The following is a 27396-nucleotide window of genomic DNA, read 5'->3' as shown; positions in this document are numbered from 1 at the left end:
GCTTTATGTCTTGCCAAGGACCAGTCTTCTGTTCGAGTGATCCCCGAGTGGGCTCTTGGGTTGGCTGGGTTTCATACAGGCTGCCTGTTTGGGCTGACTCCTTTCTGTTGCCATAACTTCTGCTTCCTTGTACATATATATTGTAAACTTGCCTTTTCCTTACTGTTGTCTGTTATCTGCCGTCCTTGTCTGCCAGTAGGGAGGTTTGTGTTACACTGTTTCTCTGTGACCTTGTCGGTCTGCCTGTGGCCTGTGTCCTGTGCTGCGTCAGCACATGTGTATTCTATATAAATCTCCCTGGGTATCATGGTGCCATTTCATTTAACCCTTTCTGTAGAATGGAGAACATAGCTTATTGCATATATATATCCTCCTTGCTTCTCTCCAACTACTTGGTATTTGTTTGCCACAGTGTAGGGAACCTATAGCAACTAATCTGCAGGTAGAATTTATAATGGCATATGCAACTAGCGGCTAATAGAGACGCACAGCTTCCTTCTACTTCCTGGTCATGAACTTGATGCTCTTATATTGAACCTCCCTTCCACATTGTGTGTCCTTTTTGCTCTCACTCTCAGGCCTATATTGTGCCTCTTCATCTGTCTGTGCTCTCACTCACTCTCAACTCTCTGCTGTTACTGACTATCACTCTCCCCCCAGGCTAAAGACAGCGACGATGATGAGGAGATTGTGCAGGTGGATCGGGACCATTTTATGGACGAATTCTTTGAGCAGGTGAGATATGCTCAGTCCATTTTATAGACATCCCTTTTTAATCATCCTGACAGAACACAACGTTGTCCCAAAGCGTAGACAAGCACATAATGCTTCATGTTTGCAACTGTAGAATTATATGGAAACAAAAATCACTCCTTTTATGGATAATTGCTAAAGCAAACTGTAAAGGTGGCCATAGACGTAGCAATTACGATCTTTCCTGGAAAAGATGTTTCCAAGAAAGGTCATTCATTTCAGCACACACGGGTAGAGCTGAATCGTCACATATATAAATAGAAACAATAGAATTCTACCTGTATCCGATGATTCAGCACTAACAATGGCCGATGTTCAGTTGCCTTCAAATACGACCAATCAAAATTTTCCTCCTGGATTGATGGACAAGCCAACCAATATCCAAGTCTTCTGCCGATATCAGTCGACTCATCTCCCACCTTACGCGCACCGAATATCATACGAAAATTTGTTTTGTGCGATAATATAGGTGCATGTATGGCCACCTTAACAGTTGAGGTCCTGGAGTCTGATTATGGCCACACACCTCCTCCAAACTGACATCTTTAAGGGCAGAGACAACATGGAGATTCAGGGAGATTAGTTGCCCAGTGACAAATCGCTTTTTCTTCGGACAACTAATCTCCCCGAACTGCCTTCCCACCGGCTAGAATCTAAATCTCTGGCGGGATGGCACTCGGAGCGCTTCATTTTCCGAAATCGCCTGAAGTTTCCTAGTGAGGCAACTTCGGGCGACTTTGGAAAACGAAGTGATCCGACTGTCATCTCACCGGTGATTTAGATTCTAGCCGGCGGGAAGGCAGTGGAGATTCGGGGAGATTAGTCGCCACATGACAAATCACCTCTTCTTCCCGAATCTCCACGTGTGTCTCTGCCCTAAACAGTACACCCAATGGCAATGATAACACCTTGCCCCACCCACTCAGAAACAAGTGCAAACAGCCTCAAATGTGCAGACATTTCCTTATCTGAAGAAGCAGGAGAAAAAGTGCGAATAAATTATGGGAAAATGGGTTAAACCAGATCAAAGGGAGAGTACAATAGTGAGGGCTTCTCTATCGATAATCATAGGTAAGGGGACAGTCCCATTGTTTGGGTGAAGTGTTAAAGGCACAAATCAGTTACACAGGAGTAAAGTCGGCCATAGCCGTGCAGATTTTAAACTTGTATCCGACAAACGATTGGACGTCGCAATTTTCCGACCAGCCAATAATCTGATATCATTTAGATTAAATAAAGTAGTAAAAGAACAGATCAGATGATGTGTGACAAGTAGTATTGACAGTCAAACATTAATATGGTCAGATACATGCAGAGATATTGTCGTTAGCCGTCAGAAATCTTTTAACCTGTCCCGTTTGCCATGGTATGAAAAATATAGGGACGATCCACACACAGGCTGAAAATCGTACTAAACTTCTATTTGTACGACTATATCTTTGTGTCTATGGCCAGATTAAGGGAAACCATAGATGTTTGCAAAAGAGGCCCATCGTTGCAGCAATATCTAGCGAGCCAGACATCAGCATGGAATGACTGCTGTAAAAACGAATCAATGGTGTAGCGCTTCTTTGAGATTTTTAAATCAAAGTATATTCCATTTCGGAGAGATGGTTTCATTATTGAAGGGAGCTTTCATTTGATGCTGTAACACTGCTCACCACATTTAGCCAATGGCCATGTCCCCCCTAGGGCTGCAAGACAACAGTTGCCTGATCTGATTTGCTCTTTTCTACAGGTGGAGGAGATCCGGGGATGTATTGAGAAGCTGTCAGAAGATGTGGAGCAGGTGAAGAAGCAGCACAGTGCTATCCTAGCTGCACCAAACCCTGATGAGAGTGAGTGGGGAACATTAGTATTGCATGGGGGAGACAGGAGAGAGGTGGAAATGTAGAGGAGAGGGCATGCATGGAGATCCAAAATGCCTATTTATTTTGGGGCTTATTGTAAGTATAGGAGACCTTGAATGTCCAAGATTGCACTCTGTATAGGGCGAAAGACAAGAAGATGTAAGTGGGAAGAGATTTGTTTGGCATTGGGTGCATCTAAGGGGAGCTGGGGAGATTATGACAATGGGTGGAATGTGCATGAGTGTGTCAGACACTGTCTGGGGAGTAAATTTTGCAGGGGTAACATGGGATGGGGGGGATAAGGAAAAAATCAAATATTGCAAAACTGGTGGGTAGTAAGGTACATTTACCAATACTAACAGGGCGTCCAGGTGCTCAATCCCCAGACCTTCAGCTTGGGGAGGTAATATTCAAAAACTGGACTTCACTCCAAAATAGATGCAAGGAGGAAAGGTACATATAGAATATACTACATATATAACTTGCATATTCTCTATGTACCTTTCCTCCTTTGGCTAAACCAATCATTTATGCATTAAGCACTTTGATTGGCTATCCAGAACACTTCTCTGATTGGTGCTTTTTCATTTAAATATCACTGGTTGCACAGAATGTCCCTAGCCTATGACTAAGTGCTCATGAGGCACCAAACGCGTAAGGCCACCCTCTAAGATGTTCCTTTTTTGGTAATAAAACTTTTAATTTGCATCTACTGTATTTTGGAGTGAAGTCCAGTTTTTGTGCCAGCTTACAACTGAATTCTACATGACTGTTTGGGGAGGGCATGATCTCTTTATATAGGGGTATAGAGAGCGCCCTAACTGACTCAACTGACCGAAAGACTTCTATGATAAATTGATAATATGAAAGTGGACCTGGCGACAGATGTTAAATGGTGCTAAGTATGAAGGAAATAATGGGTCATGGTGTGTACATCTTACTTCAGGCTTTTGCAAGGAATATTCACAACGATACTGCCAATTGTGCCAACTTGTGGTGAGCATACTCCCATTCAGGTCCCCTGAAACCACATACAGAGCTGGATTTACCAAGAAGTAATATATTTATAGACAGACAGTATGCACAACCTTCACACTCAACATAGTTATTGGGCTGCAATAAACTGCACAGAACAGTTCATTTGAGGAGAGGGTGTCCTTTATCCCAGTTGCTTGGAGCAGCATTTGTGTTGGAAGAGGGGGAAAATGATGTAGTCTCTCCCATCCGCTTAACCCCCCATATATGAATTTATCCAAAACCAGAGAAAAAAGCAGCACAAAATGGAAATGGGAAAGACAACTTCGACTCATCTTTGCTTGGTATATACTTAGTCTCATCAAAATGGGAGTCTAGAATATGCCTATATGGGGTCATTCAATACAAGCCATAATTATCTGGCAAAAGTTTGGCATAGCTACAATCCCTTCTTGAAACTCACGATCAGCATTTTAACTGTCACTTCTTATAATCCCCCTCTTGGTCCCTTCCTTTCGCTCTATTTTCTCCTTTTCTGGATTCTATTCAATTTTTCCCTTCTTTGTTCATGTAGAAACTAAGCAGGAGCTGGAGGATCTCACTGCCGACATCAAGAAAACGGCCAACAAAGTTCGTTCCAAGTTGAAAGGTCAGTTCCGTTAAGATCAATATGGGGCGAGGTTTAATCGAAGGTGGGCTGTGTATATTTATTTTGGCTTTTAGGATCTCCAGATGATGATGGACCACCATAAATGTAAATGTATGAGATATACTATTAAACATTGAACATTTTTTCCTCCTAGCAATTGAACAAAGTATTGAGCAAGAGGAAGGATTAAATCGTTCTTCAGCTGACCTACGTATCCGAAAAACCCAGGTAAGTGGACTCCAGTCTCTTTAGTATATCCACGCTCACGCCTTTATATATATCATATCTCTATATCTCAAAACCCCATACCAACATAACAATCTTTGCTTCTCACACATTATCTCCTGTACCTACCTCCCTATCTTTGCATTGATAATCTCTTCTATATTGTAAGCATTTCAGAGAAGCCATCTCCTCTCTCCAGCCATTACTTGGATCTGTCATTTTGAACATGCTTCATCCATTTTACAGCTCTGAAGAATGTGTCCACCTTCACTCCTACTGCTTGATTTTCCCAACACCTTCACCCACTTATATACTGCACAATGTTTTGTTTCTATTTTGTAGTCATACACCCCGTGGTAGGTGGGTTCTCACAAATGTTTCAAATGAAGTTCAGCATATAACAATGATATACAGATCCGAACAACACCGGAATCCTTGCTGCAGATTAATGTGGAACACAATAATAGTGTAAAACCTTTTAATAATTTAAAAAACTCTGTAAAATATTGCACTCACAATTTTGCGGTTAAGATTAAGCATCTTATATCATATTACTACACCATAAGCTTTTCCTTTGCTACATTCCAATTATTCCCTAGCTTTTAGCGCTGAACTCCTCGGTATGTTGATATTTGGTTGAACACTACGCTCGATTTTGGTTGGATTAAAGGGAAAGCTCCAGAGACTTTGGACGTTATTGCTATTATCATAATTTAGTCTATTTGATAAAAGCTGCAGACAGACAAAATCGGTAGCTTATTGGCCAATGTATGGGGCCCTTCAATAGGCTTTCCTGATCGTTATCTGGCCAAAAATTGGGCAGATGTCGATTGGGAAGTTTTATAATTCTCGTCCGACCGAGGACTGCATCAATGAATCAATGAGGTCCTGCACCTGCATTCCTGGCCTTGTGATCTGATCATTGGGCCCTTGAGCCCATGATCAGGTCAGCCCAATCAAGGTGGGCATATAGGTGCAAGATATGCTTTGGCAACCTCTCCAAATGAGCAGATCTGCCCATGTATGGCCACCTTTTCTCCTAACCATCCTCTACTTTTACTCAGTAATCCTTACTTAAGGTGACCATACACAGGCAGATAAAAGCTGCAGACAGACAAAATCGGCAACTTATTGGTCAATGTATCTGGCCAAAAACCAGGCAGATGTCAGTCTGGCAGGTTTAAAATTTCCGGCCAACAATTAGATCAGCCCATTATCATCCACTCAAGGTGGGCATATCGGTGCAAGATACATTCGTTTGGCAACTTCTCCAAACAAGCAGATCTGCTTATGTATGGCCACCCTTAGTTCCTAACCATCCTCTACCATTGTTCAGTAATCCCTTTTACTCCTTTGCTATCAGTCTTGTCTCACTGGTACTTCCTTTGCAGTTTACCTAATTGCTCCCACTCTTTTATCATTCATACTTATCAATGAGTAGCCTTTTCTCTCATTCAGTTCTTCAATACATTTACCCTATTGCCATTGCTCATTATTCCTTCCTCATATATCAATCACATTTCATTCGCTATTCTGTTTGACCACTGCCTTTGCCTTTTCCTAGTATGCTTAAGTAATACTAATTGCTTTTTACTCCTTCTATCTATTCCAACTACTATTTGGTCCCTGTTCTTTTCTTGCTATTTCCTTTTAGGCTGTATTCATAATTCTTAATTACTTGTTCTATTTTTTCAAACTCATTTCTTTCCCTTCCCAGCATTCTACTCTGTCCCGCAAGTTTGTGGAGGTGATGACAGAATACAATGCAACGCAATCCAAGTACAGGGATCGCTGCAAGGACCGCATCCAGAGACAGCTGGAGATCAGTACGTTGAACATAATTGTCTGGGGGAATTGGGATAAAAGCAAAAAGATCACACCAGAGTCAATTGGAAGGCCTAATGTAGAAATTAATGCAACCAAACTAGGATGCTGCCCTGTAGGTAGTCTTCCCAGACCTTAAACCATTCAACGCTGACATATCTCCTTTTGCATCACACAGCTGGAAGAACAACAACCAATGAAGAACTTGAGGACATGTTGGAGAGTGGAAAACTGGCAATATTCACAGATGATGTGTGTAATGGGGTGATGGTATTGGGGTTTGGTTCTTAGTACTCTAGTCATCATCTCTAGTCCTCCAAAGCATGTATTATTTGTTCCCCAATGCAAAGCATTCCACACATTAAACTCACCCAGCTGCAGCACATTCTACAGTCCTCTTCCAGTCACCAACCATTACGTATCTCCACTGCAAAGAGCAGTGCATATCTGTATCCAAATCCGCTTTTCTCACTTCTGCCCCAATTCTATGTGCAACCCTACACTATCAGCCAACCACAGAGGTCTTCACCTTTCTCAGCCTACAACACAGATACTTCCTCCATCAGCCTTCCATGAAAGCCTGTGTATTGCCATGCAGAAACAGCAAGCAAGGAATAAATATATTTCTATCATGTTTGTGTTCTATGCCACTTGCAGATCAAGATGGATTCCCAGATGACCAAACAAGCTCTAAACGAGATAGAGACAAGACACAATGAGATCATTAAGCTAGAGAACAGTATCCGGGAGCTGCACGACATGTTTGTAGATATGGCCATGCTGGTGGAAAGCCAGGTGAGGGATTTTGTAGACATAGTAGACCTGGGGTGGGGTATTACTTTATGTTCCATTCTCAAACCCCTCTTTCTCTATTCACTTCCAGGGGGAGATGATTGACCGAATTGAGTACAATGTGGAACACTCTGTGGATTATGTGGAAAGAGCAGTGTCTGATACAAAGAAAGCTGTTAAATATCAGAGCAAAGCGAGAAGGGTGAGTAACTGCACCTCACATCTTATAGGCCACATAACAAGCAGGGAGAGGGTGCAATATACCCTACATACTTACAGTGCTTACTGCCATTTGCTGGAAAGAATGCAAGTTATTATAAAGTTATTGATTAGCTAAAGGTGCTCGGCGTTGTAGATTATTAACTGCTGGAGAGCACCAGGTTATTTGTCAGTGCAAGTCCTACTAATTGATTACCCATCTGCAATAGAGCCCATTATGAACAACACCATTACAATCTTTAGAACTAGACCCATTGTGCATGTCCATGATAGAGAGTGTATTGGCACACTGAATGCATTAGGTATTTTCTTGGGCTTTTACTGGCTTAATCCAAAATATTTTACTATGGCTAATATCTACCACATTTTATTGCCTAATAGCCCTCTAGTTTTAGCACATAGAACCTATCTGAAAAATTACTTCAACCCTGGTCTATTCTCTTTTCATAAGACAATAGTTCATGGGTCCAGCATGTCCTACATCTGTTCCCTATGAGAGGAAATCTGGTTGGTACATTCCCTGTGATGACCAGGAATAGAGTGATGTCCCATATCCATCTACTGCTAGAGTTACTGTGAATGATCAATATCTGCAAACACCACGGTCTATAAAGCGGTGGCATTTCTTTTCCATTGGCTAACTAGAGTTGTAACTAGAAGTCTATCCCTTAAAATTAACCTCATGACCAAGAATAGTGGGTTTATCACTAGAGAGAGAATTCCTATAGTTGACTGTGCACAACACAACATCTATTTTAGTTGTCAACCCTATTATTAGGAGCAGTATGGTGTTTCTTTCTATATTAATATCAGTTTACCTATGGACTCAAAACCCATGGTCTACAAGATTCTGGTGTTATTTCTCCATTATCAAACTAGAGAGAGAAGGTATCATTCAAGTTACTTTATATATCACATCATCACTATACCTTTGAACTCAATATGTTATATCTTATCACATTTGCATTTGTATATTGCTAACTTTCTTTATAATGCTTGTTTCTCTTTCTTTTTTTCCTCTCTACTTGATTCCTGCCCTTTCATGTTTCTCTCTGGCATCCCCCTCCTGTTCCTTTTTCTCTTCTCCCACTCTTCATTCTAACATTTCCACCTCACCTGCTTCCTTCCTCTTCATGTTTTCCTGTCCCCCCTGCTTCGCTGATGATGCTTTTGGGGTATGTAGAAGAAGATTATGATAATAATCTGTTGTGTAGTACTCGGTGTAGTCTTGGCTTCCTCTATCGGAGGGACCCTGGGACTCTGAAAGAATCAAATGCACAGATTCAGAAAAAGGAAAGAAAGGAAAAAAAGAAAATATTCAATGAAAAATACAAAAAAAAAAAAGAAATAAAAAAAGAAATCACATAATTTACATGGCAAGTATTGGAAGCACAGCTTGGAAAGGCTTTCATTGTGTCAGCCCATTTATCCTCTGTGCGTTTCACACAGGAGTTAGGTTACCATCAGCTAATTCAAGCCCAGGGGGTCTACCTTGCCCTTACGGAATGAATTAAACCCACTGCTGCTTCGCAAAAGGGGATTACCTGACGTGAACCTAAAGCCAAAGCTTCATCTGTCACCCACAGCTCCTGGGGGCGAAAAGGGTGCAAAATTCCCAAATCCTTGTTTTATTTCTGTGTCTGTTTTCTTTTTTAATTTTTTTTAATTTGTTAAGGTTAAAAAAAAAAAGAAAACAAAAAGGTGTATTTGACGTTGCTGGACGTTTTCCACAGGGACCCCCGGACTGATGGTGGTGGCGGAGGGTCCGGCCTGGCGCTTTACTTTGTCTTTTATCTTGACTGGTGGCTGAGTGTGTTTCTGTTACCTGCCAAAGTCTTGTGTGTGTGTTTTCTTGCTTGAATACCTCCGTTTTCTGTCAGGGGATTAAGGTTAGGGGAGAGAAGCTGGTGTGTGTGCTCATTCTATGTCAGAGGAAGAATGTGCAAAGCAAATGGATGCTAGAGAAGAAATGTGATGAACACAGAGGCATCTGGTTGGCTCTCCTTGTTGTGTCATTGTGCTGTGTCATGGCTGCTGCATATCTGGTGGGGCAGGGAAATGATTATGTGCTCATCAACGTCTTTCTTCAGTTTCTTCTCTGAAATAATATCAGCATAACATTTCTCTTTAACTCCTCCAGTAAAACCATGTGTCCTAAGACCATAACTTCACCTGTCATTGTTTCAAATAACCCTCCCTAGAACTTCTCCTATGGATCCCTGTAATCTTACCCAATAATGGTCCATATAGCCCCTCCCTACAATAACTGCAGCTGCTGCATTGAGTCTTCCCCATAACTCTTCATATTGCTGCCGATAAACCCACCAACTCTGTCTATTACTCTGAATAAACCAACATTAATGAGTTCTGTTGGTTCATAAAACCCACACCCTATTGCTCCTTCTATTGGCCAGTTAAACACAATTGCTTAAAAAAAAACAACTAGACCTATTTCCCATAAAAGTCAATCTAACCCTTCCATACCAATCCCCCAATAGAGCCTAATGTTACTACTCTTTTCTCATCAACTCTACCAAATTTTACATTTTCAGCCTTCCTTCCAACCATGAGTCTTTTAATTTTTAACTAAATTCTAGATTAAGTGATACCAAAGTTTTCATCCATTTACTTCCTCCATCTTGACTCTTCTGTGCCCACCTTATGAATGATAATATGTGAGCCTTTTAAAAAAAACTATAAGAAATATAAGGAGGAGAGGTAGCACTTGACTGTGGGATGTAACTTGCAGAACATTCCGGTCAGTGCAGAGCCAGCACCATTTAAAGGTGCAGTCTCTACTCATACAGCAATAAACACTCCGACCAAACTGTTGAGCATGGGCCATAATACCAGATGTGGTGGGAGATTACGGAGAACTGGCCATATGTTTTTCTATTTTGTTTACAATTTTTTGCAAGTCTAGTTAGAAGCAAGATGTGAGTGTCTGGAAAATGTAGGGTTAATATGCAAAATGAAGGACGATGGTACCCATGTTGCTTGAAAAGAAGATATAGCAGCGAATGCAGTGATGAGGTAGATGAGGATGAGTTGATAACATGTTGGGTGAGAAGATACAGTTGAATGTTGTATATAATTATGGATGAGCAGTTGGTGTTGTGTGGTTGATAACATGTTTGGTAAGAAGATACAGTTGAACGTTGTATATAATTATGGATGAGCAGTTGGTGTTGTGTGGTTGATAACATGTTTGGTAAGAAGATACAGTTGAATGTTGTATATAAATATGGATCAGTAGTTGGTGTTGTGTGGTTGATAACATGTTTGGTAAGAAGATACAGTTGAATGTTGTATATAATTATGGATGAGCAGTTGTTGTTGTGTGGTTGATAACATGTTGGGTGAGAAGATACAGTTGAATGTTGTATTTAAACATGGATGATGGATAGTGCTGAGCGGCTGATAAAATGTTGTGTAGATAGAAGGTTGGCTTGGCACAAAAGTCAGTGGTGTATATAATGTTGGTTGAGAAAACAGAGTGAATGGCATAGTCAATGTTATGTGGTCCAGTGTGATGGTGTATCTAATTTTAGTTGTGTCTATGCACATTATGACTATATAGCAGACCAGGTATGGATATGTGGTATAATGCTGTAGGCAATAGAGTGCGTGCAGATGTAAATGAGTGGTGCTGGTACTATCTGGTAGGCATATAGTGTTGCATAGTATAACGAATGTTGTGTATCTACACTGAGATTTAAGAAACTGTGCATAGAGATGCTAATTATTTCAAATGTTATTTATACAATGAAGATGTTATTTATATAGAAGCCCATATTAAAACACATAATGAATATATACAAAGAGTGCATGGCAGCAAAAGACAACTGTGTGTGGTTTGTGTGTTTGTGTGACTGCAAGGAAGGAGGCAGTGCAATAAGCACAGAATTGTGTGTGAAGTACGAAGGGTCAGTAGAGAAGGGGGAAGCGTTTATTAACCTCATTTCCTGCCTTACAGGAACTCACTCCGTATGCAAGTAAAAGTGGGAAGCACACGTTGGCACCTCCACCTTTCCCTGACTTAGTCTGTCCACCCGTCTCTCTCTGTCGCCTCTTGCATGATTATGAACTGTCTCTGTGGATATTTCTAGTCTCTGTTGTCCTGAAAAGTTAACATTTTTCACCTGGGGCAGGGGGGAGGAAGGGACAGGCAGTTGTTTGCGTGCATGCAAAAATATGAAACTCTGGCCATAAAAAAAAGAAACTAGTCAAAGGGCGGCCATTTTGAACTGAACCTGTCGAAAGAAAAGCCTATGTCAATAAAGCCTCAGTGTGTTGTACATATTAAGCGACATGTCGAATAATCAAGTGTTTCTTTCCTTTGGAAGTCATTCCGCAGACTCGTTGAATGTGTTATGTCAGACGTAGAATAGTCGATGTCAAAAAATAATCAAAATGGCTGCTTCATCAGAGAATGAAGAGGTGTGTCACTGTAACTATGCAGACTCCATTGTTTAACTCAAGGATACATTTGAAAAGTGGCTTAATCTGCCTTCTCCTTTAAGAATGTACCTCTGAATTTCACGTATCAATTACTTTAAAGAAATAAAAATAAGTTATTGACTGTATAGTGTCATACGTTTAGTAGAACTCTACTTTGGACGCCAACAGCCCCACTGAGTAAAGTCTTCTTGTGTTCCCTGTATTTATTTCTATGTATTTATTTATGGAATTAGGTGGATTCTAGAGCTTTAATTCATGTAGCCTTTAGGTTTTTCTTGTTATTGTTAAGGCTTTGGAGCCTAAAGTAGAGTTTACAAATTAAGACCAATGTACCAGGACGGGGCAAAGTTTCCTGCAATGCAGCAGGGTTTCTTTCTCAGTCAAGGAGCTAAAGATGCTTTTACCTGGGGACTGCTAAGAGATCACAGAAGCCTTCACGAGGAAGTTGCCTGTAGAAGGCGGGTTTCAAAATGGTCGCCCTCCGCAGCCATATTGTGTGAATGTCCCTGATTTCTTTGTGTGTGTTGTGCCTCAGGTCCCCCAGTGTCTTTGGATTTTTCTGTAATGTTTTCTCTGTTAGCGGCCTTGAAATTTGCATGTTTGTTTAATTTGAGTGTCTCCAGTTGTGAGGACTGTACAATACGAAACAAGTTTTAAAGGGGGGAGGGTCATAAAGAGAGAGGGAGCGACAGAACCAGGTATAGAATGATCAAACTGTTAAAGTTGATATTATGGAAATTATAACATTTTGCAAATTTTGGGACCAGTATGGGGTAGGGGGGTATAAAGACTTAGCAGGGAAACATATCTGGGGATATACATATATATATATATATATATATATATATATATATACATATATATATATATACATATATATATATATATAGTATTATCATTCAAAAGGATTTCTTCTCTGGTCACGTGACTAGGAGGCGCTATGTCACATGATATGCTCGCTAGAATAGCATCATGATTATAGATCCACTAGGTGGCAGTATTCCGGGAAGGACACTGTTCAAGTGAAGAACCAACGGCACCTGCCACTGATATGTAATTATAGTAATATGTAGAGAAGGGATGATCAGTGCTCACAGTATTATATGCAATTAAACGTATGATTAAGATGTATTTTGATTTTAAGAAAAGGGGGTGGGTATCAAGTGACTCTTAAATGTCTCTTATAAAGAATATCACACATATGGCCTGTGTACAGACTGGACTCACTAATCAGCAGAATAATTGGGAAGCAGCCATTCCCCGGAGATGAAGAGATGTTGCTCCATGTTTTCAAGAGACTCTTCTGTTTGTCCCCCATTAAAGGAGAACTAAAGCTTAACTAAAGAAGTAGGTAGAAATGTTGTACATGATCTTTTGTGTTTCTGTACCAGACCAAGGCAACCACAGCCCTTTAGCAGTAAAGATATGTGTCTCCAAAGATGCCCCAGTAGCTCCCCATCTTCTTTTCTGCTGATTCACTGATTCACATGCTCTGTGCTGCTGTCACTTACTGAGCTTAGGGAGCCACTCACAATATACAGTACACATAGAATAGAAATGTCACAATATAAGGCTAATTAGTAATTAATACACATAATTACTACATGGCAGCACAGAAACCAGTGCAATTAGCATCAGAATTGAATAATCAGCAAACCTGTAGCATCAGCTTATATTACAGCCAGGGAAGCTCATTTTCTGCTGGATAATTAGTGACGAGCCCTAAGCTTAGCTTCTCAACAGCCAATCAGAGCCCACTGAGCATGTGAGTGTCAAAGACACTTTCCAAGATGGTGACCCCCTGTGACAAGTTTGAAGTCCTGGATCATTGCTGCTATTGACAAGCTCAAACTTTAGCCTCGTGCAATAAGTTCACTATATAAAATATGTCATTGTTAGCCATATTAATTTTTAGGGTTTACTTCTCCTTTATCCCCCATCAACAACAGGGGCCTGCATATCATTCAAATGAGCAGTGAAAGGGTTGAATTCTCTTGCTTCCTCTTCTCCAATTCCCTCCTGCCTGAGAAATAATTTTTTTTTTGATGTATAAAGAAGTCACAGTTGAAAAAAAAATGTGAATTGCAAAAAAACAAAACAAAAAACTTGTTTTAAGGTTGAAAAATAACAAAAAAAATGAAAGCAAAAATCATGAAAAAAACTGCTTGCATGTTTCAAAAATGTACAAAAAAATTCTGCAGAAACCATGAACAAAAAAGAGAGGAAAAAAATTCTCAGTTAAAAAAAAAGTGTTGTCATTCTTTGTTTTTATTTTTTTACTTTATATTCTAATGGAGCTTCAAATATATATATACACACAAAAAAAAGGAAAATCGAAATATATGCAGTTTAAAAATTAACCAAATTTATTTTCTCACCACTAAATGTGTTTCTGTGAAGTAAACAAAGTGATGTCTCTTTGTGTGTAATTGTACTGCTGTCTCGTGTGAGAGTGAATGCCACGTTCTAGAGCACAAGTTCAGGTTCTAGACTTTAGACACCCCTCTTCCCCCTCCATCCTAGACAAATAAAATACCTCCCAACATTTTTGAAATAAAAAGAGGGACAAAAAAGTTGGCGCCCGTAGCGTGTCAAATTTTTTTGGCCACACTCCCTAATTACCATGTTCATTTTACAAAATTTATCAGGTTATAAAAGTTTGAACATATTTCTGTGGTTTTTTTTCCAGTTATTACAGTTTTGCTAATGAAGGTGTATTGCCCTTTAAGCTGTGAGTCTAACTTCTCCCAAGGGACCTGTTAATCTTATATTGTTACAATTACTTATTTGCTTATCTCAAAATTTTTACAAAGTATCTTAGTTGCACCTGGTCGCTGTTCTGGGCTCTCTGCCAAAAGTCAATTAAGTTAGAAACTTTGTTTCTTTTTCTGGCTGTTCAGAACTTTCCAGTACAAATGAAGGACTGCGGGTTGAGCTGTCAAAAGAGGGACTGTCCCTCTAAAAACAGGACAGTTGGGAGGTATGGAAACAGCCCTTCCTTTCTGAAGAAATGAGAGAAAAGGAGGGATAAATACAGTGAAAATAAAGAAGAGAGGGGAGGGGTAAAAAAGAAAAAACATCCGCAAAGTGACAGCAAATTAAAGGAGACATATAGGATAAATGAAAAAACCCTAATTTTGTATGCAATTATAAGTAATATATGGTGTTGTTTTTACATGGTTCTAAAAATTAATATTATCTTTAAAAATAGCCCCTTTATTGGAGCTCCCTATAGATGTTCTCTGGTCCCTGTCTGTGTTTCACATGAGGGGTGGGTGTGTCCCTGCCAGAAGCACAGTAGGAGGGGGACAGCCAATCACAGCCCTGCAGTCACACAAGCACAGACAGGCTTCAGTTCCCTATCAGGTCCTGCTAGCTGCTGATTGGTTCCTGTCCTACAGTGCAGTGAGCTGAGTGCACAGCCTGGGAATTCAGGGAGCAGCAAGTGGAAGAGAAGGGAGGGATTATTAGGGTTTTTGCAAAAATATTCAATAAATCAGCCTAAAACACTTATTTTTTAAGCACAAAAAAGGGCCCACCAACCTATAAACATTGCAAATACTTTCTTACCAATAGTTATAAAGTAATAATGTAGTGTTGCCCAGCACTGGTATAACTGGTGTGTTTGCTGCTACACAGCAACTTGTTTATATAAACTATAGTAGTACTTATCTGTTATCTACTGTGTATCCTGTGCTTGAATGGCTGCCCCCATGGCTACACAGCAGCTTGTTTATATAAACTATAGTAGTACTTATCTGTTATCTACTGTTTATCCTGTGCTTGAATGGCTGTCCCCATGGCTACACAGCAGCTTGTTTATATAAACTATAGTAGTACTTATCTGTTATCTACTGTGTATCCTGTGCTTGAATGGCTGCCCCCATGGCTACACAGCAGCTTGTTTATATAAACTATAGTAGTACTTATCTGTTATCTACTGTGTATCCTGTGCTTGAATGGCTGCCCCCGTGGCTACACAGCAGCTTGTTTATATAAACTATAGTAGTACTTATCTGTTATCTTTATAAACTATAGTAGTGTTTATAAAGCAAACACCAGTGCAGGGCAACACTACATTAAATTGACATTCCTTTAAGCACTTTAAACCATGTTTTACATGTATCATAACACTTTCTTTGCATGCTTTTTATAATTTTGCAATAAAAATGTTTTCCCCCATGTTCCTGTATGGGGGGGCTGCCATATTTGGGCAGCAGGAGTCCGTTAGTATTAGAAACTCTAACTGACAAGTTGAGAAGGGACAATCAGACTGACAATCAGGTGTAGGAACTTAAAGCCCTATCAGCAAAAAATGGTCAACACTACCTATAAGTAACTTTTATGGGTTATTTCCTAAACTCCTGTCAGGCTTTTTGGGGTAAAACTCGAATTTTTTTCCTTTTAAACTCGAATGTTTTGAGATTTAATAAAGCCCTATTTAGCAAAAAGCCCAAATTTGAAAACCCACTATCTCAGACCTCTGAGTTTGTGTATAAGTCAATGGCAGAGGTTTGTATCCTATTTTCAAGGATGAAAATCTGCAAATCTGACTTTTTCCGCAAATAACGAGCAATTCGAGACAAAAACCTCATGATTCGGATTTTAATTCAGTTTTATCGAGTTTTTACCCAAACCAATTAAAATCAATTTTTTTTAATAATAAATAAGGTCAAATCGTGGATTGTAGTTTGGTCGGACTTTTTTTATTAAAAGAAATCTGAACAATTCTTATTTTGATTAATAACCCTTTTTATGTACATTCACATTTTGAAAAGTAATTTTTTTCGTGTCGGTATCACTTTAACGTTTCTGCTCTGCTGATAACAATATTAAGCACTGCCTATAGAGGGAGCAGAGCCTCCCATTTCTGCCTCATTAACCCATTCCCCCTCTCTGTTTTTGTAATTGCACCCCAGACTCACACCCCTGCTTCCTACCCCTAGTACCAAACTTCCCTGACAACTCTATATAATTAACCACCTCGATGGATTCTACTGCCAAATACATTTGGCATCTCCATTTCCATGACCCCACCACAGTCATAAATTAACTCTTCATCAAACACTTAGGGGCAGATGTATTAAAGGTCGAATTGAAAATTCAAATTCGAATTTTTGAATTTTTTTATGGTCTAACTCTAAACTGTCAAATTCGACTAGTGAATTATTCAAACTCGATTAAAATTTTTTTAAAAAATTTGATTTTAAATATTTATCAAACTGGGGGGCCTTTAAGATTTAGAATTTGACTATTCGCCACCTAAAACCTGCCAAATTCATGTATAAGTCAATGAGAGAGGTCCAGTGACCAATTTGAATTTGAGGTTAGTAGCTTTCCCAACATTCAAATTTTTTTTCATAGAAAAATCTCGATTCGAGTGTTCGTGTTGGTTAAAGATGTTCTTTTTTAATAAATAACCCCCCAATCGAATTTCGTGGAAAATCAAATTTATTAGAGTTAAAAAAAACTCACATGAATTCAAAATTCGACCCTTTATAAATGTGCCTCTTAAAGGAAAACTATACCCCCAAAATGAATACTTAAGCAACAGATTATACCATATTAAGTGGCATATTAAAGAATATTACCAAACTGGAATATATATTTAAGTAAATATTTCCCCTTTACATCTTTTGCCTTGAACCACCATTTTGTGATCGTCTGTATGCTGCCTCAGAGATCACCTGACCAGAAATACTGTAGCTCTAACTCTAACAGGAACAGATCACCTGACCAGTAAAACCGCAGCTCTAACTGTTACAGGAAGAGATCACCTGACCAAAAATATTGCAGCTTTAACTGTAACAGGAAGAGATCACCTGACTAGAAATACTGCAGCTGTAACTGTAACAGGAACAGATCACCTGACCAGTAAAACTGCAGCTCTAACTGTAACATGAAGAGATCACCAGACCAGAAATACTGCAGCTTTAACTGTAACAGGAAGAGATCACCTGACCAGAAAAACTGCAGCTGTAATTGTAACAGGAAGAGATCACCTGACCAGTAAGGGCTCTTACTCACGAGCGTTTCTTCATGCGCTCCCCTGCGCTCCGTTTGGCTGCGTTCAGCCGCAGGGGAGCGCAGGTCTAGACGCTGCTAATATCTTTCTATGTGCCTGTACTCGCACAGGCGCATGTAAGCGCTGAACCATTGAAAAACGCAGAAAAATGCAGCATGCTGCATTTTTCCTGCGTTCAGCGCTTACATGCGCCTGTGTCAGTACAGGCACATAGAAAGATATTAGCAGCGTCTAGACCTGCGCTCCCCTGCGGCTGAACGCAGCCAAACGGAGCGCAGGGGAGCGCATGAAGAAACGCTCGTGAGTAAGAGCCCTAAAACTGCATCTCTAACTGTAACAGGAAGAGATCACCAGACCAGAAATACTGCAGCTCTAACTGTAACAGGAAGAGATCACCTGACCAGAAATACTGCAGCTTTAACTGTAACAGGAAGAGATCACCTGACCAGAAATAATGCAGCTCTAACTGTAACAGTAAGAGATCACCTGACCAGAAATACTGCAGCTCTAACTGTAACAGGAAGAGATCACCTGACCAGAAATACTGCAGCTCTAACTGTAACAGGAAGAGATCACCAGACCAGAAATACTGCAGCTTTAACTGTAACAGGAAGAGATCACCTCACCAGAAATACTGCAGCTGTAACTGTATCAGGAGCAGATCACCTGACCAGTAAAACTGCAGCTCTAACTGTAACAGGAAGAGATCACCTGACCAGAAATACTGCAGCTCTAACTGTAACAGGAAGAGATAACCTGACCAGAAATACAACAGCTCTAACTGTAACAGGAAGAGATCACCTGACCAGAAATACTGCAGCTCTAACAGTAACAGGAAGAGATCACCTGACCAGAAATACTGCAGCTCTAACTGTAACAGGAAGAGATCACCTGACCAGTAAAACTGCAGCTCTAACTATAACAGGAAGAGATCACCAGACCAGAAATACTGCAGCTTTAACTGTAACAGGAAGAGATCACCTCACCAGAAATACTGCAGCTGTTACTGTATCAGGAGCAGATCACCTGACCAGTAAAACTGCAGCTCTAACTGTAACAGGAAGAGATCACCTGACCAGAAATACTGCAGCTCTAACTGTAACAGGAAGAGATAACCTGACCAGAAATACTGCAGCTCTAACTGTAACAGGAAGAGATCACCTGACCAGAGATACTGCAGCTCTAACTGTAACAGGAAGAGATCACCTGACCAGTAAAACTGCAGCTCTAACTATAACAGGAAGAGATCACCAGACCAGAAATACTGCAGCTTTAAATGTAACAGGAAGAGATCACCTGACCAGAAATAAAGCAGCTCTAACTGTAACAGGAAGAGATCACCTGACCAGAAATACTGCAGCTGTAACTGTATCAGGAGCAGATCACCTGACCAGTAAAACTGCAACTGTAACTGTAACAGGAAGAGATCACCTGACCAGAAATACTGCAGCTCTAACTGTAACAGGAAGATATCACCAGACCAGAAATACTGCAGCTCTAACTGTAACAGGAAGAGATCACCTGACCAGAAATACTGCAGCTCTAACTGTAACAGGAAGAGATCACCTGACCAGAAATAATGCAGCTCTAACTGTAACAGTAAGAGATCACCTGACCAGAAATACTGCAGCTCTAACTGTAACAGGAAGAGATCACCTGACCAGAAATACTGCAGCTCTAACTGTAACAGGAAGAGATCACCTGACCAGTAAAACTGCAGCTCTAACTATAACAGGAAGAGATCACCAGACCAGAAATACTGCAGCTTTAACTGTAACAGGAAGAGATCACCTCACCAGAAATACTGCAGCTGTAACTGTATCAGGAGCAGATCACCTGACCAGTAAAACTGCAGCTCTAACTGTAACAGGAAGAGATCACCTGACCAGAAATACTGCAGCTCTAACTGTAACAGGAAGAGATCACCTGACCAGAAATACTGCAGCTCTAACTGTAACAGGAAGAGATAACCTGACCAGAAATACTACAGCTCTAACTGTAACAGGAAGAGATCACCTGACCAGAAATACTGCAGCTCTAACTGTAACAGGGAGAGATCACCTGACCAGTAAAACTGCAGCTCTAACTATAACAGGAAGAGATCACCAGACCAGAAATACTGCAGCTTTAAATGTAACAGGAAGAGATCACCTGACCAGAAATACTGCAGCTCTAACTGTAACAGGAAGAGATCACCTGACCAGAAATACTGCAGCTGTAACTGTATCAGGAGCAGATCACCTGACCAGTAAAACTGCAGCTCTAACTGTAACAGGAAGAGATCACCTGACCAGAAATACTGCAGCTCTAACTGTAACAGGAAGAGATCACCTGACCAGAAATACTGCAGCTGTAACTGTATCAGGAGCAGATCACCTGACCAGTAAAACTGCAGCTCTAACTGTAACAGGAAGAGATCACCTGACCAGAAATACTGCAGCTCTAACTGTAACAGGAAGAGATCACCTGACCAGAAATACTACAGCTCTAACTGTAACAGAAAGAAGAGTTGAAGCAAAAGACAGAACTCTGTCTGTTAATTGGCTCATGTGACCTAAGAAGTATAGTTTGTTTGGTATGTTTGTGTGCACCGTGAATCGTACAATTCCATGGAGCGGCCCTTAATTTTTTAAAATGGCAATTTTCTATTTATAATTAGCCAATGGCACATACTACTAGAGAAGTATGTTATTATAATAATGGTTTATTTATATGAAGCAGGTTTTACATCTGAGCTGTTTTATGCAATATCTTTTTATAGAGACCTAAATTGTTTGGGGGTTATAGTTTTCCTTTAATCTCATGTATCAAACATTTCTTTGACGTCCACAGAGGTTTTAGCGCTCCCTGAGAATTGCTCCCTTTCTTATTTTGGGAAAGACTAGGGATATGTCTGGGAATAAATGAAAACACAAGTAGAACAAAAAAATGAAGCAAAGAGTTAATTCTCAGTGTAACAGAAAGAGGGGAATTTCTTGGTACCCGGCAGGCCGATCCGACCCCAGGGAGGAATTCTGTCAGCTGGCAGGATAACCGCATAAAGAAGATGCACAAAGGATTAGGAATCTGGAAGTGAAGCAGGAGAGGAAGACAGGGCAGAAGGTGACAGCATGAAAGCTACAGAGTGGCAAGAAAATGAGATAATGAGAACATAATAATGTGAAGGATGGATTGGAATATATAACCTGGAGGTGGAGCGATAAAAATGACCAAAGAAAGGATGAAAATAATAAAAAGAAACTTATTACAGATATTGGACTTCTTATCCAAAATGCTCGGGACCTGGAGCTTTCCGGATAACGGGTCTTTCCATAATTTGGATCTTCATACCTTAATTCTACTAGAAAATCATATAAACATTAGATAAACCCAATAGGCTGGTTTTGCTTCCAATAAGGATTAATTATATCTTAGTTGGGATCAAGTATAATGTACTGTTTTATTATTACAGAGAAAAAAGAAATAATACATTTAAGATTATTTACTTATAATGGAGTCTACGGGAGACGGGTTTTCCATAATGCTGAGATTTCTGGTTAACAGGTTTCTGGATAACCAATCCCATACCTGTATCTGTTCACCGGATGTTGATTTGCTCTTCGGGCTTAAAGCTTTATGCTGGCCTGCAAGTACAGCACCAATTAATATGTACAACTCTCTCTCTAATAAGGTTTTTTTCTCATTGGAATACATTGACTGCCGGATGTAAACGCATGGACAAAACACTCCATCGGGCTTTATCAGATCTGACTTTACATTCTAGCTATAGGGGATCAGATTTCATGGCATCCTACAAAATCACATGGCATGGCATGAGCAGATAAAATCTGATGGAGTTCTCTTAGGAGTCCTAAGAGTTGTTAGGTTTTATATTTATTGGGCATTAAAGGAGACATTTTGTGTAAAAAATAAGAATGTACCAGGGCATTATACTCATTTAGATATAGAAGAATTGTGCTTAAAAAAGTAGTGTTTCAGGCTGATTTATTAAATATATCTGCAAAAACCCTAATAATCCCTCCCTTCTCTTCCACTTGCTGCTCCCTGAATTCCCAGGCTGTGCTCTCAGATCACTTCACTGTAGGACAGGAACCAATCAGCAGCTAGCAGGACCTGATAGAGAACTGAAGCCTGTCTGTGCTTGTGTGACTGCAGGGCTGTGATTGGCTGTCCCCTTCCTACTGTGCTTCTGGCAGGGACAGTTAGGACACGCCTACCCCTCATGTGAAACACAGACAGGGACCAGAGAACACAGGCCTGGATTTGTGGAAAGGCCACCTAGGCCCGGGCCTAGGGTGGCAGGATTTTAGGGGGTTGGCATGCTGCCCAACCACACCCACATTGCTTTTGAAATACTGGGAATGCGCTGGAGATACGATAGTTTTTTATTTCCTGTGCGCTAATCCCCATTGCTCCGGTTCCAATTATGAAAATTTGTGTGAATAAAAGGGATGGGACGGGGGCGACCAACGTTAGCAGGCCTAGGGGTGCCCGCTATGTAAATCCGGCCCTGAGAGAACATCTATAGGGAGCTCCAATAAAGGGGCTATTTTTATAGATAAGATAAATTTTTAGCACCATGTAAAAGCTACACCATATATTACTTATAATTGCCTACAAAATTAGGGGTTTTTCATTTATCCTATATGTGTTTTTTAACAAAAAAACTGGAGCATACCATTTCAAGGGCGGAGCAAGTGAAGGGGGCCACCTCAGTAGTTCGAAGATCGCACTACCAGATCCAAAAATCTGATTTTTAAATCGTAATTTCGGCTCTTGAAGAATAAGTAAACCTTATGTAAAATTGAGGATGGGGCTATTCTAAGAAATTTTGCAATGTACATTCATTATTTATTTATTTTTATTCCAAGATATTAAGGGATACATGTACTGTTAATATGAATGAATTGTGTTCCAACAGCGCCACCTGCTGGTCAGTTTCCCACCAGTCTGACCAGCAAGTAGTCAAGGAAGTTGTCAGGAGAAAGAAAGAGGCTGCTCTGATGTTCTTCTGCTTAGGGTGGTGACACACGCCAAGATTCAGGGAGATTTAGTCGCTCATCGACAAATCACCTCTTCTTCGGGCCACTAATCTCCCCAAGTGCTCCGAGTGACAACCCGCCGATGATTTACATTCAGGCCAACGGGAAGGCTTTTCGGGGAGATTTTGTCGCCCAAAGAAGAGGCGATTTGTCACTGGGTGACTAAATCCCCCCGGAATCTTAGTGTGTGTCAACACCCTTAAGGAAGATTTGAGAAAGGTTTCTAATTTTTTTCCTATGCGTTGCTATCATCGCAGAGGGAGGAGCCATAAAACTGACCCAGTTACTCATACTTATGTGGCTATTACACCCAGCTCAGTCCCGCTCGCATCTTTAACTACACAATTCTGAGGTTATGTTACATTTCATTTAAAAGCTTTTAAAAGGTAATAAAATGTTTTTAAGGGGGAAGGGCCCAATGGGTAAGAAGAAGCAGGAATTGGCCCCGTAGGAATGGAGCAAAAGGAGGCGGCGGATCCCTAATTAATGACATTTGCAATAATTCAGTCTAATTTGGTCTCTAGCAGTCGCTTAGCTCTGAGCCCCCGGGGGACTGGTTTATTGAGGAGTCGCCTCATGCGAATCTGTGGGTCGTAATGATATTTTCTATGCGCTGAGATCTAGGGTTTCACTAATGAGAATACTGATGCCATTCCACGGCTGCAAGTCCCACTTTGCCCATAAAATGCCGTTTTGTTACGGCCTCCGTTACAAGGATTTAGGTCACAAATGAATTTGGTTTAATTGAATTAGTGTCAGAGAAGGCCACGCGTTCCGCAGCGTCAACTTGGGATCTGCCATTTTACTTACTAGCCGGGGGTGGGGTTTTTTTTTTCAATTTTGCATTAAGTGTTATTGTGAGTGGAGCCTGTAACAAATAGTTATGTTTAGGGGAAATAAAGCACAACAAAGAAGTAGCTAGAAATGCTCTACATTATGTTTTGCTCCTGATGTTGTTTAACAGGGAAGATGCCCCAGTAGCTCCTTTTCTGCTAATTTCCATGGGCTGCTGTTACCTGCTCTTAGGGACCCATTTTGTATACAGATATGGGACCTATTATCCAGGATACTTTTCCAGATAACGAATCTTTCCGTAATTTTGATCTTCATACCTTAATTCTACTAGAAAATCATGTAAACATTAAATAAACCCATTAGGCTGGTTTTGCTTCCCATAAGGATTAATTATATCTGAGTTGGGATCAAATACAAGATACAGGTATGGGAAATTTTATCCAAAATTCTCTGGACCTTGGGTTTTCCAGATAATGGATCTTTCCATAATTTGCATCTTCATGCATTGTCTACTAGAAAATCATGTAAACATGAAATAAACCCAATAGGCTGGTTTTGGTTCCAATAAGGATTAATTATATCTTAGTTGGGCTCAAGTACAAGCGACTGTTTTATTATTACACAGAAAAAGGAATCATTTTTTTAAATTTGGATAAAATGATGTCTATGGCAGACGGCCTTTCTGTAATTTTAGCTTTCTGGATAATGGATCTCCCAATAACGGATCCCATACCTGTATATACAATAAAACATTCACTTTACAGGGATGATTATTAGGAATAAACTCAGATTCACATTACGTGACTTTATATTGTTGAGGAAGAAATCCAGAGAAATATTCAGTGTTGGGTCTGAAACTTTCTGAAGCATTTTCTGCTCAACTTTAATGCGACTTCCCAGATCTTTCCGGCAATTTATTACATTCCCACTCACCTCACTCCTCAGAAGAGCATGAGATTGAGGATCTTAAAGCAAAATGTCTGCTGTGATTATACTTTAATATAAACAACCCAACAGGGCAGATTTATCAAGTGTCGAATTTCGAATTTGAAAAACTTCGAAATTCGAATTCAAAAAGATTAACCAAAAATTAATCAAAGCTTTTTTTTGCCCGAATAGGTCAGTTTTCAATCGTACGAATCGAAGTAATAGCGCCTTTGATCGAATTTGATTAGAAGTTTTTCCCAAAAATTTTTTTTTAATTTTTCAAAGTCCACCAATTGACTCTAAATAGGTTCTAGGAGGTCCCCCATAGGCTAAAACAGCAACTCGGCAGGTTTTAGATGGCGAATGGTCGAAGTCTAATTTTTATAAAGACAGGACATGATAAATTTTGAAACTAGAAATCTCAAATTTGGACTATTCCCTAGTCGAAGTACACAAAAATTAGCCCGAATTAGCCCGAAATTTAAATTTTTTAACTTCAAATTCTTCCCCCCTCCCCCCACCTGTAATTTGTTTATACAAAGAGGTGTCTCTTAAATCCGTTCATTAGAATGGGTGAAATGTCCAATCAATACATGAAAGTCCTGAGTCAAAAAAGTTCAACACCGTCTGATAAGTGCCTAAACTTCGGAAAACTAACCGCAGCGTGTGATTAGCGTTTTTTAATTTTAGCCGGCGCAGAGGGAAGGCGTTTGGGGAGATTGGTCGCTGCAAAGACAAGGTGATTAGTCGCCAGGCGACCAAATCTCCCCAAAACTCCCAGTGTGGCCTTACCCTAACTGTCCGTGAAAGTAACACATTTGTGTCCAATCTGCAGGGAAAAGAATAGATTACCACAAATGTAGATTCAATTAAAAAAGACAAACCAGTACTGAACATAAAACGAATACTATGGACCGAAACATTAATTACCAATGTCAGTCTTGCTATAAATAAATAAAAGCTGTAGAGCAACATGTATTAGCCTTACCACTGTCTTTATTCATCTGAGTTGCTGGTGTTTTCTCTATTCAGGACCTGCAAGAATAAAAATGAAAAGGTCAGTATCATAAAAAATAGTAGGTAGAAATGTTGTACTTGATGTTTTGTGCTTCTGTACCAGCCCAAGGCAACCACAGTCCTTTAGCAGTAAAGATCTGTGTCTCCAAAGATGCCCCAGTAGCTCCCCATCTTCTTTTCTGCTGATTCACTGATTCACATGCTCTGTGCTGCTGTCACTTACTGAGCTTAGGGAGCCACTCACAATATACAGTACACATAGAATAGAAATGTCACAATATAAGGCTGATTAGTAATTAATACACATAATTACTACATGGCAGCACAGAAACCAGTGCAATTAGCATCAGAATTTAATAATCAGCAAACCTGTAGCATCAGCTTATATTACAGCCAGGGAAGCTCATTTTCTGAAGGATTATTAGTGACGAGCCCTAAGCTTAGCTTCTCAACAGCCAATCAGAGCCCACTGAGCATGTGAGTGTCACAGACACTTTCCAAGATGGTGACCCCCTGTGACAAGTTTGAAGTCCTGGATCATTGCTGCTATTGACAAGCTCAAACTTTAGCCTCGTGCAATAAGTTCACTATATAAAATATGACATGTCTAGCCACATTCATTTTTAGGGGTTAGTTCTCCTTTAAGGCTGAATCATTTATTATTATTCATGTATTCAGACTTTTAATTAATTTACCTTCAGCCTGTAACAATCTTTTTAGTGTATCACCCCCTCTTGTACCAGCAGCAATCTCTTCCTACGCACGCCACCTCAATTGCATTAAAATATCTGGACACAGATACAGTGTCAGTCTGTGTATTATCCTTGGAATTTCTAATATTAACCCTATGTTCTTGGATCCTTGTTTTGAACATAGCCCATACCACAGGGGCATTTCAGTAAGTATACAACATGGAGTTCCGGGTGGCGTATCTTTTAATGCTAATCCCATGGCTTATCTCACTTCTCACAGGCGGCTGTAGCATTTCCCGCCAGTTGGTTACAGTAATGCCCCTTCCATTTCCCTTCTTATATGTCAAGCCCACCAGGGACAGTCCCCTCTGCACCAAATGGGTTTCTTCTTCTGCCTTTTTCCTGGGGGACACCCTGAGGTACAGTTTACCAACTGGTGGCTGTTAGGAACCTTCTTGGGGCTCCGTAGACCAAATCTTCAGGATGCTACCTGCCCTCTGCTGGCTGCAGAAACCGTAACAGGCAAGGTACCAGCTGGGGTTTTCATCCTTTGGGGCTTTTAGGTGCACTGGCCTGGAGTGTCAGGTAAGTAGATACAATCTCTTGGGTGTGCCTAACTTTTGGCACCCCAAGTAAAATGCCTTTCCTTCTCCTTTTGTGAAAAAAAGCCAAACAGAAAAGCAATTTACATGCAAAATACGTCAGCTTAATTACGTCACCGGCAGGTAAAGCCACAAATACTTATATGCACAGTCCAACTGATGAGAATTTGGCCATCATATGGTAAATACGTATTCCAGTGAAATGTATTTCCAAACCTGCGATCCCATAGAGAATAATATGGCGTTTCCATGGCCTATCGGTGTTTCTCCTAAAAAAAAAATGCAAATACTGATGTCTCATGGTGATTGTTGGATCACAAACGCCCAGTGGGAATGGCTATAGTGCGTATTCCATTATTTTCAGCAGGGCATCATTTACGCTCGCCTGCCCGTTTTTAAAAATGCAATGGCGTTACTGCCTCTTACTGCTGCACCGAACTTATACACACACTAGCAGCCTGCTACTAGCTAATCCCAACATTGCCCTGCTTGTCATAACCTAAGCACTGAGATCCAGCCGCCGGACATTTACCTCAGAAGGCCAAACA

The 27396-nt window shown here is 40.3% G+C and overlaps 1 protein-coding gene across 1 annotated transcript in view; it reads left to right on the top strand.

Annotated features, from left to right (window-relative positions):
• Window positions 1-11873, top strand: part of stx1b.L (syntaxin 1B L homeolog) — a 32589-nt gene extending 20716 nt beyond the window's left edge. Inside the window, exons 2-10 of the mRNA XM_018242096.2 lie at window positions 661-735; window positions 2492-2591; window positions 4153-4227; window positions 4382-4455; window positions 6170-6278; window positions 6455-6528; window positions 6934-7071; window positions 7160-7270; window positions 8471-11873. Coding sequence (XP_018097585.1) covers window positions 661-735; window positions 2492-2591; window positions 4153-4227; window positions 4382-4455; window positions 6170-6278; window positions 6455-6528; window positions 6934-7071; window positions 7160-7270; window positions 8471-8551 — 837 coding nt within the window. The 3' untranslated portion in view covers window positions 8552-11873. The remainder of the gene's footprint in view (window positions 1-660; window positions 736-2491; window positions 2592-4152; window positions 4228-4381; window positions 4456-6169; window positions 6279-6454; window positions 6529-6933; window positions 7072-7159; window positions 7271-8470) is intronic.
• Window positions 11874-27396: the final 15523 nt, after the last annotated feature.

The sequence above is a fragment of the Xenopus laevis genome, chromosome 9_10S (genome assembly GCF_017654675.1).
Source record: "Xenopus laevis strain J_2021 chromosome 9_10S, Xenopus_laevis_v10.1, whole genome shotgun sequence".
NCBI classification, from domain to species: Eukaryota; Metazoa; Chordata; class Amphibia; order Anura; family Pipidae; genus Xenopus; species Xenopus laevis.
The sequence above is the reverse complement of the archived record's forward strand: the minus strand, read 5'-3'. Positions and strand labels throughout refer to the sequence as shown.